Consider the following 17,627-nt stretch of genomic DNA (forward strand, 5'->3'; position numbering starts at 1 on the left):
GATTAATGTAGTCCTTGACATGCTACGTGGAGAGTCGTATCTGTTGAAAGAGAACCAAAGAGAGAACACAGGAGTTAGAGAACACAATGGAAATTCACTCCTCAGGAAGAAAAACAAAAAAAACTTTTAATTTTAGATATTTAGACCAGAGCTGTCCCCATAGAAATACCATGTGAGCCACACATCTAATTTTCAATGTTCAAGTGGCCACATTAAGCAGTGAAAAGCAACGGGTAAGATTAACTTTAATAATACATTTTATTTAACCCAATATACTCAATATTATCATTTCAACATGTAATCAAGTAGTAGGGATTGAGATATTTTCCATTACAATATTGCTACTAAGATAGTTCACAGTCTTTTTTCCCCCAGTGTTTGCCATCTGGTGTGTATTCTGCAGTTCCCACACATCTCAGTGTGGACTTGGCCACACTTCAAGTGCTCAGTGGTCACATGTGGCTAGTGGCTAGTCTACTGGACAGTACAGCCTCCTATTTACTGCTTTTACTCTAAGTATTTAGCCCTGACAACTGTCTCTTCCCAAAGCCATGCCTATTGAAACTATAGATGTTTGGAGAAACATAACACATTTTCTCATTCCTCCAGGGAACCCAAACATCCTTTCTCACTTGCCAGCACTTTAAGATACCCAGGCAGGTCAGACACACCCCCTTAGCCAGGCTCTCTCAAGAAGGAGGCTCCCAGTCCTGAAAGGTGTGTTTCACCTCCCCAGTGTGACGACGTTACTCAGCAGGGCACCCCCTATGATTTCACTCCACGTCCCACCAGATGTCCACCTGATCACCGTCAAGTCTCCAGGATGAAAGGCGACTAGTCCCGACTCAGAGGCCAGCCCTTTATCAGCCTTTGGACCAACTCTAATGAACTCAACTTTCAGGAAGAAACGGAAAGGCTCAACTTCCTCACATCAGCTGGAAGCCCTGGGTCTGCCTGTGATCCTGCCTGTGGGTCATGTGCAGAGCTCATGGTGCTTCTGGGGTGGGGAGTGGGTGACAAGAGAGCTAGGTGGAGGCTCATCCTTGAGAAACACATGGGGACTGCTGGCATAGGAAATGTGACAGACACGAAGAAAAACCCACCTGCTCTTCTGATTTTAAAAAGAACTCCATACAGATATATAACGGAATACTACTCAGCCACAAACAAGAATGAAATTTTGCCATTTGCAACAACATGGATGGACTTGGAGGGCATTATGCTAAGTGAAACAATTCAGGCAGAGAAAGACAGATACTGTATGCTACCACTTATATGTGGAATCTAAAAAGATAAAACAAACTAGTGAATATAACAAAAAAGAAACACACTCATGGATATAGAGAACAAACTAGTGGTTATCAATGACAGGGGAGGGAAGGGGAGAGGGGCAAGACAGGGGTAGGGGATTAAGAGGTACAAACTACTATGTATAAAGTAAATAAGCTACAAGGATATATTGCACAGCACAGGGAATACAGCCAATATTTTATAAGAACAATAAATGAAGTATAATCTAGAAAATTTTTAAATAACTATGTTGTACACCTGAAACTAATGTCATATTGTAAATCAACTACACCTCAATAAAGAAAAGAACTCCAACTCAACACCTCATGCTGTTTTTGCCCCTAGAAGGCTTACGTCCAAATTTAGTGCTTGACTGTGGTTCCTGCTACAATGCTCCCCGAGCCCACCCCCTGGACTCAGGTTCCTGCTATAGTGCTCTCTCCCTCTCTAATTTTTTTTTGGCTTCACTCTCCCGATTTATGTGTTTTAATACTGTAAACAATCTCACACATTTTTGTATAAATAAGCAGGATATAAATTATAATAGAAAAACTTCAGAGTGTGGAAAGGGATTTTAAAAGTAGATAAAAGCAAAGTGGGTGAGGGAAAAAAAAGGAATAAAGAACAAAAATTGAGTAGAAAAAAAAGAGAACACATTCCTTTTTAGAATACTACCTCTTCATGCAGCTCAATATCAAAGAAACAAACAACCCAATCCAAAAATGGGCAGAAGACCTAAATAGACATTTCTCCAAAGAAGATATACAGACTGCCAACAAACACATGAAAGGATGCTCAATATCACTAATCATTAGAGAAATGCAAATCAAAACTACAATGAAATATCATCTCACACCAGTCAGAATGGCCATCATCCAAAAATGTACAAACAATAAATGCTGGAGAGGGTGTGGAGAAAAGGGAACCCTCTTGCACTGCTGGTGGGAATGTAAATTGATACAGCCACTATGGAGAACAGTATGGAGGTTCCTTAAAAAACTACAAACAGAACTACCATACGACCCAGCAGTCCCACTACTGGGCATATACCCTGATAAAACCAGAATTCAGAAACAGTCATGTACCACATTGTTCATTGCAGCTCTATTTACAATAGCCAGGACATGGAAGCAACCTAAGTATCCATCGATAGATGAATGGATAAAGAAGATGTGACACATGTATACAATGGAATATTAGTCAGCCATAAAAAGAAACAAAGCTGAGTTATTTGTAGTGAGGTGGATGGACCTAGAGTCTGTCATACAGAGTGAAGTAAGTCAGAAAGAGAAAAACAAATACCGTATGCTAACACATATATATGGAATCTAAGAAAAAAAAATGGTTATGAAGAACCTAGGGGTAAGATGGGAATAAAGACACAGACCTACTAGAGAATGGACCTGAGGATATGGGGAGGGGGAAGGGTAAGCTGTGACAAAGTGAGAGAGTGGCATGGACATATATACACTACCAAATATAAATCAGATAGCTAATGGGAAGCAGCCGCATAGCACAGGGAGATCAGCTCCGTGCTTTGTGACCACCTGGAGGGGTGGGATAGGGAGGGTGGGAGGGAGGGAGACGCAAGAGGGAAGAGATATGGGAACATATGTATACGTATAACTGATTCACTTTGTTATAAAGCAGAAACTAACACACCATTGTAAAGCAATTATATTCCAATAAAGAGGTAAAAAAATAAAAATAAAAAAAGAATACTACCTTTTCCCCAACTCAAAAAATACATATTCAGGGAGCTCATCTGATAACTACCATTTCTTGCTCCAATAGTGCAATCACTTGCAATTACAAAGCTGCTCAATTAAAAATGGTAAAGCAACCTTATATTCCTGTCCTTTTTAGAAGTCCCAGAGAGAGAGGGAGAGAGAGAGATTTGCCTTTGGGAGGAGCCTCTGTACTGTTTAGACTTTCTGGTGAGATTTTGTGCTTATTATTAGGACCAGAAATGAAAAGCCTAAGAAAGCATAGTCACAACTGTCATTCAAATCCATTTTGAGCTGAAAACCAAGAGGCTCGGGAACGCTCTCTGCACACTCCCTTTGAAATGCCCATTTCACTGTCCTTCCAGGTTCATTTTTCCAAGCACAGGATCTCAGAATCACTTATGGCTCACCCTGGTCAGCTGAGACGGCCGTCCTACACACCTGGAGGCAGGGAGGTGCGAGCCCCTACCTTAAATTGTAGGGTTATGGCCTGACGTGATGACCGCAGCCAGCCCATGCTGACAGCCAAGCGCTAGGCACACAGACTCAAGAGGGCAGCCTCAACAGCTCCAGCCAACCACAGAGTGACACGATTTCCACAGAAGGCCTTTCATTCAAATCCCCCCTTCCCCCAACGTGTAAGATTCTGCACGTATTAGCTAATAGTTTGGAAGAAACGGGGCCACAAAGGAGGCCCCATCTGCTTAGTTTAAGCACCTCCAGGAGCGCAAGAGAGAACTGAGACTTTGTGAGGGGCTCTGAAAGGAAAACACGGAAACTCCACCAAGAAGACGTCCCTTATTATCTAGAGGTGCTTCTTTTTCATCCTGAGTTAAAGATCTTTACAGACATGTCTGCCAAAGCAGTCTTTCCAGCAGGCCCAAGAATGGATTTAACTAGGATATTCCCATCCATCCCACAACCTTCTGGAAGTTCACCTCCTTTGACAAATTCTGGGGAGAAAATGGATATAATGTATAGAGGTAAATGGGTGAGCCCCTAGAAAAAACATTTCTGACTGTTCCAATCAAATAGACTGACCATCCAGAGAGGTTGGTGCATCTCAAGAACATTTAAAACCCAGTTCTGTTGACCCTCCTTAGATGGTTTACAGGAGCCGCTCACTCTCCTAAAAGCAGGGTACTGAAACCAAGTGACCCGCTACTGGACTGTCCCTGGGCCTCTGCCCAACTGGAGATGGTAATGCAGAGTGGCAATGTGTGACTGACTGAGAAGGAAATAAAACCACCTTTCTTTAGAAGGGATGGGGAAGGTTGAAGAAAGAAGCTAATTTTATGTGGGTTTTGCAAGAAGTAGTCAGAGATGTTTCCCCCCCCCAACCTTGGCTTTTGCAATTGCCTGCAGTGGATTTATGCTTAATCCAAACAGTACATAGTTCTATCTTTCCTTTGCCTTTCTACAATTCAATCCCCACATTATAAGAATTAACAACTGTACTGGACATATCATTGCTGAACAGAAGTGGATTTATCCTACGCGGGCATTCATGCAATCTACTGTAGAGAGACAATTTTACTTGCTCTGAATTCATAAGTCTGAGAACCATGCCATTAAGGTGAATTAGGTCCAGCAGCTGACTGCGCTGGAAATGAAGGGTCCCTCTGTGATCCCTCCTGTTGAATTCACAATGCCAGTTTCTAAGTCCCATCCCAGGTCCCACCAGTGCCCGCCTGCAGGCATTTCTTTCCTCTCTTCCTGAGGTCCTGCTTCGTCTACTCCTTTTAGGCCTGTCCCCATGAAACCACCATAACACTGGAGAATATTTGTCAGGGCCAGATTTTTGCCAGGCATTCTTCTATGACTTTTCATTCTCTTTTCACATTGTCTTGTTCAATTCCCAGCACAAACCTGTGATGAAGGTACTATGATCATAACTTCTCCATGCCACAGTTTTCTTAGCTGTTAAATGGCCAAGAACCTTTCCTGGAGGGAAGAGGTTGGGTTTGCTTCATACACTTGAACTAAAACAACCCACTGCAGCAGATAGAAGGCAGCAGCAGATATGAGAATCCAGTTGTCGTTTATCAAGCTAAATAGTAAAGAGATTTGTGAAACCATAAGAGTGCCATGCTAAGTTTTTTGTTTTGTAAAATAATTATGTTTCATTAAAAATGGCATTTTTTTAAATTAATTAGTTAATTTAGTTTTGGCTGCATTGGGTCTTCATTGCTGCGCGTGGGCTTTCTCTAGTTGCAGCGAGCGGGGGCAACTCTTCGTTGCGGTGCGCGGGCTTCTCGTTGTGGTGGCTTCTCTTGTTGCAGAGCATGGGCTCTAGGCACGCGGGCTTCAGTAGTTGTGGCGCGTGGTCTCTAGAGCGCAGGCTCAGTAGTTGTGGCGCATGGGCTTAGTTGCTCTGCAGCATGTGGGATCTTCCCGGGCCAGGGCTCGAACCCTTGTCCCCTGCGTTGGCAGGCGGATTCTTAACCACCGCGCCACCAGGGAAGTCCAAAAATAGCATTTGTTAATAGAATTACTATTTTAAATGTTTCAATTTCTAACATAATACCTATCATAGATACAACCCAGAAATAGAAAAGCTCTTTGATGTTGATACTTTTTAAGAATGTCAAAGGTCCCAAGGTCAGGAACCCTGAGAACTGCTGCAGAGCAGATCACAGCTCTTAGACCAGCATCCACCACTACCAAGTTGTTAAGATCTTGACAGTTCACTCTGCCTCTGTGTAGCATGTTGAGTGAAGCTGGACTCCATCATGACCACACCAGCGATCACTGAGAGCTGGCTCTGTGCCAGGCACTCATCTAAGCCCTAAGATACTCATGTATCTAATCTTCACAGCCACCCTATGAGTAGGGGCTATCTGGCCACGTTTCACAGAGGAGGACACTGAGGCCCAGAGAAATGAGGTAATTATCCCAGGACGTGTCCAAGCTGGGATTCAACCCCAGGAAGTCCAGCTCCAGATCCTGAGCCCACAACCATCCAGCTACCCTGCCTGTAGCAAAGGGTCCCTCTCCGCATGCACATACTAGCTACTCATTTAATTGCTAGGATTTTCCAACAGCAGTAGCAAGTTGAACAGCCCAGTGGCTTTGATGCAGACCACATGTGTGGCTTCACGACCTACTGTAAAGGAAGCTTTTCGGCTTCAAAGGGCTAAATCCCAAAGCAGCAGCTCTCCCACCCTCCACGTGTGGAGTGAACCCATTTCTGCTCTGGCCAGAAGTCAACCTGTGCGTCTTATGCCGCTATATTTTTTATTTGTGATTAGGGTATCAAGAACAGGAGACAGGTCAAGATGAACCCCAACAATGGTGCAAGATAGGCTGGATGCAGGAATTCAGGACAGAGAGAAGGGTAATAAGAAGGAAAGACACAAGAGGGAGGGGATATGCAGATATATGTATACATATTGCTGATTCACTTTGTTATACAGCAGAAACTAATACACCATTGTAAAGCAACTATACTCCAATGAAGATGTTAAAAGAAAAAAGAAAAGAAAAAAGAAGGAAAGACAGAGTGTGTCAGAAAAGCAAATAGAGGGCTTCCCTGGTGGCACAGTGGTTGAGAGTCCGCCTGCCGATGCAGGGGACGTGGGTTCGTGCCCCAGTCCGGGAAGATCCCACATGCCGCGGAGCGGCTGGACCCGTGAGCCATGGCCGCTGAGCCTGCGCGTCCGGAGCCTGTACTCCACAACGGGAGAGGCCACAACACTGAGAGGCCTGCGTACCACCAAAAAAAAAAAAAAGAAAAGAAAAGAAAAGAAAAGAAAATAGAGTATAAATGAGCAGATGCCATTTTGAGAAGCTCAGCCTGAACCTAAGGATATACCAAGGACCAGCCAGAAACAGCCTTGTTGTTCCAACAGGCAAAAGCTTAGAGAGAAAACTCCATTCTGCCTGGGGTGGGTGAGGAAAGCAGTTAAGGGAGAAGGGTGAGGTGGGGCTTCAGAGAAGGTGGAACTTTCTCAATTCAAAGAAAGAAGAGCCAGCAGCCCAAGTGGACGTTATGTTTAGGGCTTCCGCTGGGAGTGGTGAATATGAGGAAATGGCCGGGGGCGTTTAAAGTGAAGGAGATCTGAGGTGTACGTGCGAGGCTAGAAAATACTGGGTTTCCTGTCTTTAATGCGCACTTGGAATTTCCCTGTTTGGATGTAGCTTACTGTGAGAAGACTGCTTGCAAAAGAAAGTCATTTGTGCGTTCCCAGTGCCTGGGCCAAGTATGACAGGCTGAAGATCCTGACAGCAGCAGGTACACAGGCAACACGGGGTCCAGGAATTCAGACCCTTGGTCCCAGATGACCACCACATCATGGCAGCAAAAGGAAAGGGTGGTGAAAGCCCATAAATCTTTGTTATGCGTGTGCCCCATCCCACCATTTAAGGAGTTAAAGGTCTTATCTTTATTAATATATGGGAAAAGAATCTGAAAAAGAATGGATATAGGTATATGTATAACTGAATCACTTTGCTGTGCACCTGACACAACCATTGTAAATCAACTCTACTCCAATGTAAAATAAAAATTAAATTTAAAAAAACGAAAACACTTAGACATACACTTTAAAAAAGAAGAAAACAATTAGCAAATATAGTCACGATAAGCTCCTGAGGTAGTAAAACCAGAAAGAGACAGAGCCATCCTACAGTGACGGTTAGTGACCCACGGAATGTCACATAAATCGTGACACAGGGGTCATGACAGACTCCTGGGCTCCTTTGATGGCTTCCTGTAGTTACGTTCACCTGGGTGACCCTGCTATGAACTGCAGAAGTGCTTCTCCAGAGCTCTTTTCTTTATGCCTCAAAACATGAAATCACAGTGTTAAAAAAAAATGCTTCTTCAAATGTACTGTAAGAGGCCAGTGAGTCCCTTCCAGCTCCGCCACTGCGATTTCGCCTAATATTTTATTAAAGTGTATCAAAACTTCATTAAATAGAATATGATTTCTAGACTTGATATATATGGTTTCTAATAAAAGGACAGTCCTCAAAATATCAGTCTTCATCTATATCAACAAAGCGAAAGGCATCCTCAGTCTTTGGTTCATTTCACAATATTTTCAATTTTATGCTTTTCTTGCCATGAAAATCTGAAGCGTTAACATGTGCGTATTCTAGGATTTTTTTTTTTTTTTTTTTACGCGGGCCTCTCACTGCTGTGGCCTCTCCCGTTGCGGAGCACAGGCTCCGGACGCGCAGGCCCAGCGGCCATGGCTCACGGGCCCAGCCACCCCGCAGCATGTGGGATCTTCCCGGACCGGGGCACGAACCCGTGTCCCCTGCATCGGCAGGCGGACTCTCAACCACTGTGGCACCAGGGAAGCCCAACATGTGCGTATTCTAGATTATCTAGCTGACCACCTGTCACCAGCTTCAGCACCACACCTGCTTTATGCCAACACAGAGTTGGTGCTTCTCCTCACAACTTTCATCATCTTCAGGCTAAAGCTGGGCAATGGGAAAATGATGCGTTCCAGCCACAAGAAGACAAAATGACCTGAAAGCATGCTGTGACTCTGCAGTGGTTTTTAACAGAGAAAGAGGGTGAAAGAATTGTCATGTCTTGACACATGAGCCAAACTTGACCAGAAGCAATGCATACCAGAGTCACACGGCACACAGCTCTTTATTTTCAGCAAAAGATTGTCATTCGTTAAATTAGTAAAGCTTAGTAAAGGTTGGTGATTTGGATTTTTGACTTTTTAAATCTATTTTCTAAATTTGTTTCAACTTGATAGTTATGGAAGATCCATTAAGTATAGGGAGCGTACACTGTTTTTAATGTGCAAATACTTGAGTATTAAAATAATTGAAATATTTTATAATTGTTTTATAATTTAAACTCCAGGAATCTGTGAGAATTTTATTTCCCTAAAAGTACTCTATTTACTACTCAAGCTTGAGAAATAACAGTCTACAGATAGGAAAACGAAGAGAACACAATTCTGCCCCAAAGCCGGTCAGAAAACAGGTTTCAGCAATGCCCCACTGGCGCCATCTGGTGGGCAATTCGAACCAGTGCCCACTGGCACCGCCGTACTCCAGGGCCCTCAGAACCAGGGAGCTGAACACGTATTTAAATGCTGTCTACTTTCCATATGGGGCCTCAAGTAAGCACTCAGCACTGCCCGAGAGGCCTATGTCACGCCTTCTCTCTTCAGCCTGCAGCACGGTCTCCCCCCACCCTCTCAGCTGGTAACCTGGCTTCTTACTTGCATGAGAAAACAAGCGCTAAGATGGCATCCACCTTACTGGATGGATCTACCAACACCCCCATCTACCAGCCACCAGCATCCGTACTTTCTGCTCTGCCTTCCTGTCACCTTGGGCGCAGTGTTGCCTCTGCTTATGTTCTGGATCACAGCACCTGTCAGAAAGCCAATACTCTCTACTGTAATTCTCCTGTCTCCTAAGTTATCAATTTCCCTTCCCAGCTGGATCATTACCATCAGCGTACAAATAAGCTGTAATGGCTCCTACCTTCAAAAAGAAATGCAAATCCCATCTTAACCCCACATCCCTCCATTCCTCTGCTCCTTCAAACAAAACTTCAAGCTGCATGCAGTGGCTGGCTCTATTTCCCCACCCCCATGCTCTGGCCCATGCTTCCCCCTCGTGCTGAAGCTGACATCACTGCCCTCAGTCTCTGTGGTTATCCTCCTGGAGCTCTGAGCAGCCTTTGGCACAGCTGAGGACCTCCCCTTAGGAAGCAGGGCTCCACTTCACCTCCTCAAACATCACATTCTTGCCCCCTCAGACCCCTTTACTGGTGCTACCTCCTTTTTCTGACCTTTCCATTGGCCAGTCCCCAGGCCTGGCCTAACTCTCCCCACCCTCCGCCTCTATCCACCTTTCTGCAGGTCATCTCCTCCACCCCATGGCCTTAAACACGATCTACGGGCTACAGTTCTCTATGATCTCAGCCCTCATCTTTCTCCCGAGCTTATGGGTCCCACTGCCTACTCAACATACCCGCTTGGATGGTGAGCTAGGTTGGATTGTCTAAGAGGCATCTCATAATCAACCAAACTCTCTGTTTTTCCATAAAATCTGTTCATTGCCCAATTTTCCCAGTCATGGCTAAAAGGTACCAGTATTGACCTGCTTGCTAGGACCCCAACCTAGGAATCACCTTTGATTCCCACCCACCCCTCCTTCTCTCCCCTCCACCCTCAGCTCTCCAACACAGGCTGACTCTGACCAGTTGCTGCTGCCACCCTGGCTCAATGCTACTCCCCCCAAAGTGGACACCCGCAATAGCCCCCAAGGGAGCCCCCTGCTCTTACGCTCACCCCACCCCCCTCCTTCCTCCAGAGTCCAGCCCAGGCAGACCTCTCCTCATCATGAACTGAGTTCCAGCACTCCCATGCCCGAAGTCCCCACTGGCCCTACACGCCTAGCTTACACTCTAAACTGCTCACCTCGGCCTCAAAGCCCTCATTTATCTGGTCCCATCTCCCTCCCCAACACTCCTAGTTTTAATGGTCTCCCCTGTTCTCCAGCCTTATCAGCCTTCCTGTGGTTCCTCAAATATGCCACAGTCTGGACCCACCTTCCAGCAAGTGTCTGTGCCCATGTCATTGCGGGGCTGGCATTTCTCATCATTTAGTTCTCAGCTCAAATGTCACTTCTAGATAAGTGTCCCTCGTCTCTATTTCATTAACCTGTTCTTATTTTCTTCAGAACACTTAACACTATTTGCAGTTACCGTCTTTATTTGCTGGCTATCTCCCCCCGACAGCGTGTCAGTACACAAGAACAGAGCCTTCTTTGTCTCTTTACTGTTAAACCAAGTACAGAGCAAGTACAAAATGCCTGATCCCATTTGGCGGATGAAGAAACTGAGGCTAAAAATAATCAAGCAATGTGCCCAATGTCACACAGGAATAGAGCCAAGGCCACATCTGGCCAACCCCATATCCCGTGTCGTCAGCTTACTGCACTGTACTGCCCCATGTCCAGCTTTGGGGGTTGAAAAAGATGGACCCCTCCTCCTGACGCAGCCCACCCCCCCCAGATTTGAATGAGATGAGATAAAAGCTGGCATTGTCCTGGGTTCTTCTGATTTCTGTATGTTGGCATCCTCGGTTGCTCTGAAACTTTGGGCATAAATTGAAAGACTCATTGTGTCTATATTCCTTGAATCCTAAATGAAGCAGAAAGAAATCCCAAAGGTACCCAGATGCTGCCCAAGTATGAATGTGCCGCTCTGGCTCCAAAAGGAGGGCTGGGAAGAGTCAGCAGTTGAGATCATTTCTACAGGACAGACACACTTCAGAACGAGAATCCAAAGAGCAGGAAAGATCATCTCAAAAAGCAATTAATTGCTAATTAATTAATTAGATCTCATCTAAGCGATTAATTCCATATTTTTTAAATAAGCTTATTTTTTAAATAAGCTTATTTTTTAATAAGCATTCCCTCACTTCCAATTATAATTCCCTACTCCATTGGTTATCATCCTTTTTTTAACCTCCACTGACCAATGCCCAGTTATTTTCATAAAAATAGTCAATGTTGCTGTTCATAACTTTTGGATAGATAAATGATAGTATCTTTAAAACCCCTTATATCTGGTCATAGCACCAAATAGGATACTCAGACATGGGCCTTCCCTGCCGTGGTTATGATCAATTGCTACAGACTAAAAACTATTTTGTAACAACTATGAGAATTAGAAGAGAATATAAACCAACATTCATGGACCACCTACTGTGTGCCAAGCTTGCAGTGCTAGCCTCTCCTACAGCTGACATTTTCTTGAGCACTTGTTATGTGCCAAGCAGCTCAGAAGTATGACCTCATTTAGTCCTCAAATCAATGCCCGTGGCCCAGGGAAAGGATTCTCCCTATTTCACAGACAAGGAAACCGACCGTAAGGTTAAGTAACTCGAAGGCAGTGGAAGACCTGACACCTGACCCGGGTCGCTCGTCCAAAGTCAGGCCCTTTGACCCTACCACCATCCCGACACCTGGATGGGGCCTGTTTGTTTGGTGACACTGTGAGGAAAACATGCAGTTACAGGAGTCATTTGAATAGATAAGGTGGGTGGTGGAGGTTCCAATTTCAGATAAAATCATCAAAACCACTCAAAACACTTTGAGTTAGAGAAAGAACGGCCATGACAGGTGAGGGTGGTTCTATACGCTGAAGGTCTTCAAAGTCTCACCAGACCTATTGATTTTCGGTCTTCAGAGTGAGAAGGGGATATACGGGTGAGGCCTAGCCAACATCTGGTTGTACGCACCCTCCATAAAACGTGGGTCTGATAGGCATTTACGGGCATGCACGAGGAGAGGGACTGTCCACTGCAGTCTCTGACCCTGGAATCCCTGGGCCGGTATAGTCATTAAAAGCTTGCTGGGAGCCAAGGGCACACACTAACCCGGTGCTCCCATCAAACGGGGTGATGTAGATATTATGTCTAGCACAGTGCCGCTGCAGATCAGGTGTCCAACAAGCAGAGTGTTGGTTGCCCACCCAACCTCCATCTCTTTGTCCTAGGCAACAGAACCCTACTCTTGTTTGGGGCAGTGATGTGCCCAGCTAAAGACGACCTTCTCCAGCCTCCCTTGAAGCTAGATGTGGCTGCGTGTTTCAACTCTGGCCAGAGGGATGCAGGCATCAGAGCTGGATGGGACTTCCGGGGAGGCTACTTAAAGGAAGCTCATTCAACTGTAAGAGCTGCTTTTGCGTCTCCCCAGCCTCCTCTCTGCTTGCTGAACACACAACACACAGGCACGATAGCTAGAACTGCAGAAGTCATTTAGGCGAGCTTGAGGAAGTCATTTAGGAGACCAGCAAGGAAGGTACGTGCTGAGGACAGTGAGTCTAAATTTAAGAGGCTATAGCTTTCTGTTGTCACTGTAGAGTTTTTCTACCAGTCACTGACAGACCACCCTCAAATGTCCTTTACGTGACAAAGAAATAAATGTCCATCCTGTATCAGCCACTTTAGGATATTTTAGGCTAGCAGGTCTCAAACTTAGGTGGCTAGCAAAATCACCTGGGGTACTTGGTAAAAATACAAAGGCTCTGGGCCTATGCTCCTTCAAGGAGCCTGGGTGTCTGGGGGTGCTAGATGATGCTGACACCTGTCAAAGGTCGAGAACCACTGCTTTAGGCTTTCTGTTCTAAGCGGCCCAATTTGTTCTTACAGTTCCCTTCAAGCGTCATCCCCGACACTGATAACGTGCGGTCAGAAGCAATTTTATAACATCCAGCTTCACTTTATTTCTGATTGAAAGCAGAGATCGCATCCGAACAGGGTGGCCCACAGCCAAGATAATTCTGCATCCACCCTCCCAGAATACGGCGGCGGGCACGCTGCCCGCCCGCGGCCTGCCTCGACCTGTCCCGCTCCTTGACATGCTGCCTGGGGCAGGGCAGGTGAAAGTCATCTGGGTGCAGCCGCCAAGCTTCCTCCGTGGAAGTTTTAGTCTGAGCCTTAGCAATGTTGTCGTACCCCCTGAGTGGAGTCTCCAGCCCCTCATATTCACTTTCCTTACCTGGATGCAAAAAGGACTGGGTGAGGAACCAGCGCTCTCCTGAGTTGCCCCTGATTGCTGCGGCTTTGCTGTCAAGCTCACAAGCTTTCCTAGTGAGGACGAAGACTCCAAGGTCAACGTTAGGATCCACCTCCTCCCATCTACGGGTTACTGGCCCAAAGTCAGAGTTTCTCTAAACAGAGTTTTCTGGCCACCTAGCTGTCTGCCCTGCCCAACAGTAAACTCTTTATCTCAAGTACAAGAGGACAGGCTTGTGCTCTCTCCTTCTCTTTTCTAAAAGGACATCACTTCTTCCCTTGTGCTGGTACAGCAATGTCAGGCATGTGGAGTGTGGGAAGAGAAGTTTTCAGACCGCCATCTCAAAGCAAAGAGTGGTCTGGACCCACCTAGACATAAATCTGCACAATTCTTAAAGACTCCATTTGTTGCGTTCAGATAGTAATTATAAAAATGTGACTTTCTAGGGCTTCCCTGGTGGCACAGCGGTTGAGAGTCTGCCTGCCGATGCAGGGCACACGGGTTCGTGCCCCGGTCCGGGAGGATCCCACATGCCGCGGAGCGGCTGGGCCCGTGAGCCATGGCCGCTGAGCCTGCGCATCCGGAGCCTGTGCTCCGCAACGGGAGAGGCCACAGCAGTGAGAGGCCCGCGTACCGCAAAAAAAAAAAAAAAAAAAAAAAAAGTGACTTTCTATTATCTGGCTCTTTCTTTATATCCAGTTCCTGAGACTTAAAGCAGGCACCCACACCTGCCTGCTCTGGGTAAAAGCAGTTGACAGACAGGTAATGCCCTTCTGGATGCCAGCTACAGAGGGGAGTCCCGCAGACAAAAGAAAGCTCGGATGATTCATTCACCGCACCCTGCCCGTCCCTGGAGGGTCCCTGGCACCAGGTGACCTTAGCTGGAAGACCCTGAGGTCCTAGACTGAGTTGAAGGTAGACCCAGGCTCCGTGCTGGGGTAGAGCTGCACCCTTTCCTCTCCACTGCAGGTCCACACACACATGGCTGAGAGCCAGGCAGAAGCAGGGAGAGCCCCAGGGCTGCCCCGGATGGAAGCCACCCCTGACACTAAGGACTCACTTCGTGTTTATTTCTGGTAGTGAGTGGAGTTTGAAGAGCTGCCTCCTCCCCCTCGGATGGCGTGGACGGCCGTTGGAGACGATGCTGGGTAGTGTCCAGGGCGGATGGGCTTGGCTGTATCCAACCGACAGAAAAGAGAGAAGAGACATTCAGAAAGGACTTAAACAGCTGCGCCGAGATACCTCCAGGTCACGTGCGAAAACCAAGAGGCACACTTTTTATCGACATTACAATTCTTATCGATCACCAGATCTTTCTGAAAGTGGGACGTTTGCCCTCCGATTAGTACAGTTAATCCAAGGCACCCAATGTTTAGGGGACAAAGAGACCTTGTGTATCAATTATTTCAATTCTTATCAAGGAAAATTAGAAACAGAGGACTTTCAGTTTTATCTGAGGCAGATCCGTGGGTCCCAATGGGTTCCAACAGTATCTCCCTGAAACTGGATGCAGAACTCTGTCTGTGATGCATTTTAGGGGGAGAGGGTTCACAGTTTTCAGTAAGACAGTCCAAGGGTATAAGACCCAATAAATGCGATGAACCACTAATGTAAGTTATGATCTTAAAACTAGAAACGTGAAGTTGCTGGTTTACATAACATCTGCACAGCAATATCGGATGAGAAATAATATTACATGTTATTGGAGATGTTTCAATTGAAAAAAGAAAAAGAAAAGAAAAGAAAAAGAAAGAAGCGCTCTAGACAACATCCTTAAATCCCTTCTACTGTCACAGCATTATCCCAAGAACTATGACTCAACAGGCACACTCTCATTCTTTGCATGGGTCCAAATCCAGGTCTTGAAGGGGCTGGATATCCAGGCCCCCTGCACTCACTGATGCCAGGCCTGGCTCTCTCCAGAGTATTTCCAAGGCTGTGCTTGCAAGCAGCTCTCCCTGAGGCTTCTGGCTACACGTAGCTCCTTCATGGTTCCGCCGGGTGCAGAACAGAAGGGGCCTTCGGGCTTTCCTGAGCAAGCCATATATTCCGGTATTCCGGAGAAAGTAGACCTCTGTCTGTTTACAGCCAAACACCTCTGCCTACAGCCAGGGCTGGCTGCCTTCTCTGCTCAGCTCAATAGCTTTGACGATCACAAGGTCCCCCAGAATCTCTCAGTGTAAGGAAGCGCACGCCTAGCCATCCCATCCTCCCAGGATGGACGCTGGGTGCCGGGAGGAGCCGGGCCGCCCCGCCCAGAGCTTCCAGCCAGAGGAGCCCTCGCCTTCTGTCAAGGGCCCGGGTGCGGGCACACGTACCGATCTGGGCCGAGTGGGCCCTCCTGGCCATGTTCTTGGCTCGCACAGCCTCCTTGATGCGGTCCACCTCCTGCTGGTAGCGCTTGCGGTCCCGCATGGCGTTCTCCTTGGCCTCCTTCAGCGCGCTCTCCAGTGCCTTGACGCGCTCGGCCGTGGCACGCAGGCGCTTCTCCAGCTTGGGCAGCTCACAGCGCAGGTCTGCGTTGTCCCGGACCAGCTGCGGCGGGAGGGGGAGGTGGGGAGTTACGGGGCGGGGGGGCTGGGCAGACGCACTGCGGGGGCTGAGAAGGTGACAGGAGAGCAGCTAGAACCACCACCCACGCGCCCCACCAGGGCCGTCTTGGAGGGTCTGTAAGACCATAAACGGTGGGACCAACGGGAATAAAAATCCCATACCCTGAGGCTCCAATTTGCCAAACACAGGATTCACAGGTACGAGAAAGCGGGGAGGGGTGTGCGATAGAATCAAAAGCCATTTCCAGCTGTAGGAAACTTTCAGGCGTGGGTGGGATTTACTGCCTCTTTTGTTTGAGGGGTGAGGGGGGGAATTGCCAGAGAAAATTGACTACTTGGACATTGGCATGTGAAAGATAAGAAATGTGAAGCCAGTTCAGACAGGCTCAGTGAAAGGCATTCATGTTCTAGAGCTCTCTGAAGGCCTCCTTCCAAGCCAGGACACATTGTCTACGCCAGCACCGGGTTTGGACCCCACTTTGCAACATATCCAGAGGCTAACAGGTAACTCAGGGATACTGCTCATTCTTTCATTACCTAAGACGCTCAGTTAAGAAGGAACAAGCTCACCCTGGGTTAAGAATGGGCTCAAGAGCCGTATCTGTTACTGCCTGGCCGTCTGACCAGGTGGGCGTCACTCAACCACTCTAAGTCTACAGGCTACATACATAGGATCACTGTGGGAATCCAAATGGATCAGGAAAAGTTCTGAGAATCTTAAGTGCTAAACAAAGGTTGAACTACTGCTGGGTCTACACCTGTTTTCTTTACTCCTGTGTCCCCCCGCACCCAGCACCAGCTCCAGTGCCCGGCAGAGAGTAGGTTTTTAATAAATATTCATTGAATTCATGAATAAAATAATTAATGAATTTCAGAGCTCTATTTCAAGTTCCCTGGTAGTTTCTGCTTTTCTATTTTTCATCAACAATTTGCTTGAATGACTTCAACCATGTTGAATCTGTCATCCTCCCTTTGGGGAAAAATGCCATCATCAGTAATGTTGAAGAGGATGTAACAAGTCAAAGAGACTTGTTATGACATCCCCTGGGCCACGGGGTCCAAAATGTTGGACCATTTTTATCAGATCCCAAATCTTGAGGATTTAGGGAAAACCGTCATGAACCTTCCAGCATTTAAACAGAAAGGAGACAAATAACCTGCCTAAGTCACCGGTAGGTTTGGACACTGTCACTCTGTCACTCTAGACAAACTCCAGGGTGTTGCAGGAACCTGAGAGGATGCCCAAGAAATAGGGTGACAGTGCAGAGAGGGGGCTGGTTCCGGCCCCAGTGCTCCCACGTGTGGGATGAAGCCAGTGGCTTCCTCGCCCAGTCTGTTTCCTCATCTATAAGAAGAGGGAGGCTGACCCAGCTCACTGGCATCCACTTTGCATTCTGTGGAGTCTTTGGGTCCACAGAGGGTCCTGAAAAGCATCACGGGAGACACCGAGGCCAGCTGGGGTTGGAGGCTGGGATGGGAGGCAGGATGAAAAGACACGACTGAACACCCTGCTCCCCAAGCCCCAGAGAGCTCACACTCAATTCCT

At 46.9% G+C, this 17,627-nt stretch overlaps 1 protein-coding gene across 1 annotated transcript in view; it reads right to left on the reverse strand.

Moving 5' to 3' along the window:
• Nucleotides 1-17,627, reverse strand: part of KIF5C (kinesin family member 5C) — a 163,193-nt gene continuing 145,566 nt past the window's right edge. Inside the window, exons 24-26 of the mRNA XM_060151509.1 lie at nt 15,848-16,064; nt 14,590-14,703; nt 1-40 (exon numbers count right to left, since the gene is read on the reverse strand). Of these exons, the coding sequence (XP_060007492.1) occupies nt 14,597-14,703; nt 15,848-16,064 (324 nt within the window). The 3' untranslated portion in view covers nt 1-40; nt 14,590-14,596. The remainder of the gene's footprint in view (nt 41-14,589; nt 14,704-15,847; nt 16,065-17,627) is intronic.

The sequence above is a fragment of the Lagenorhynchus albirostris genome, chromosome 6 (genome assembly GCF_949774975.1).
Source record: "Lagenorhynchus albirostris chromosome 6, mLagAlb1.1, whole genome shotgun sequence".
Taxonomy (NCBI): domain Eukaryota; kingdom Metazoa; phylum Chordata; class Mammalia; order Artiodactyla; family Delphinidae; genus Lagenorhynchus; species Lagenorhynchus albirostris.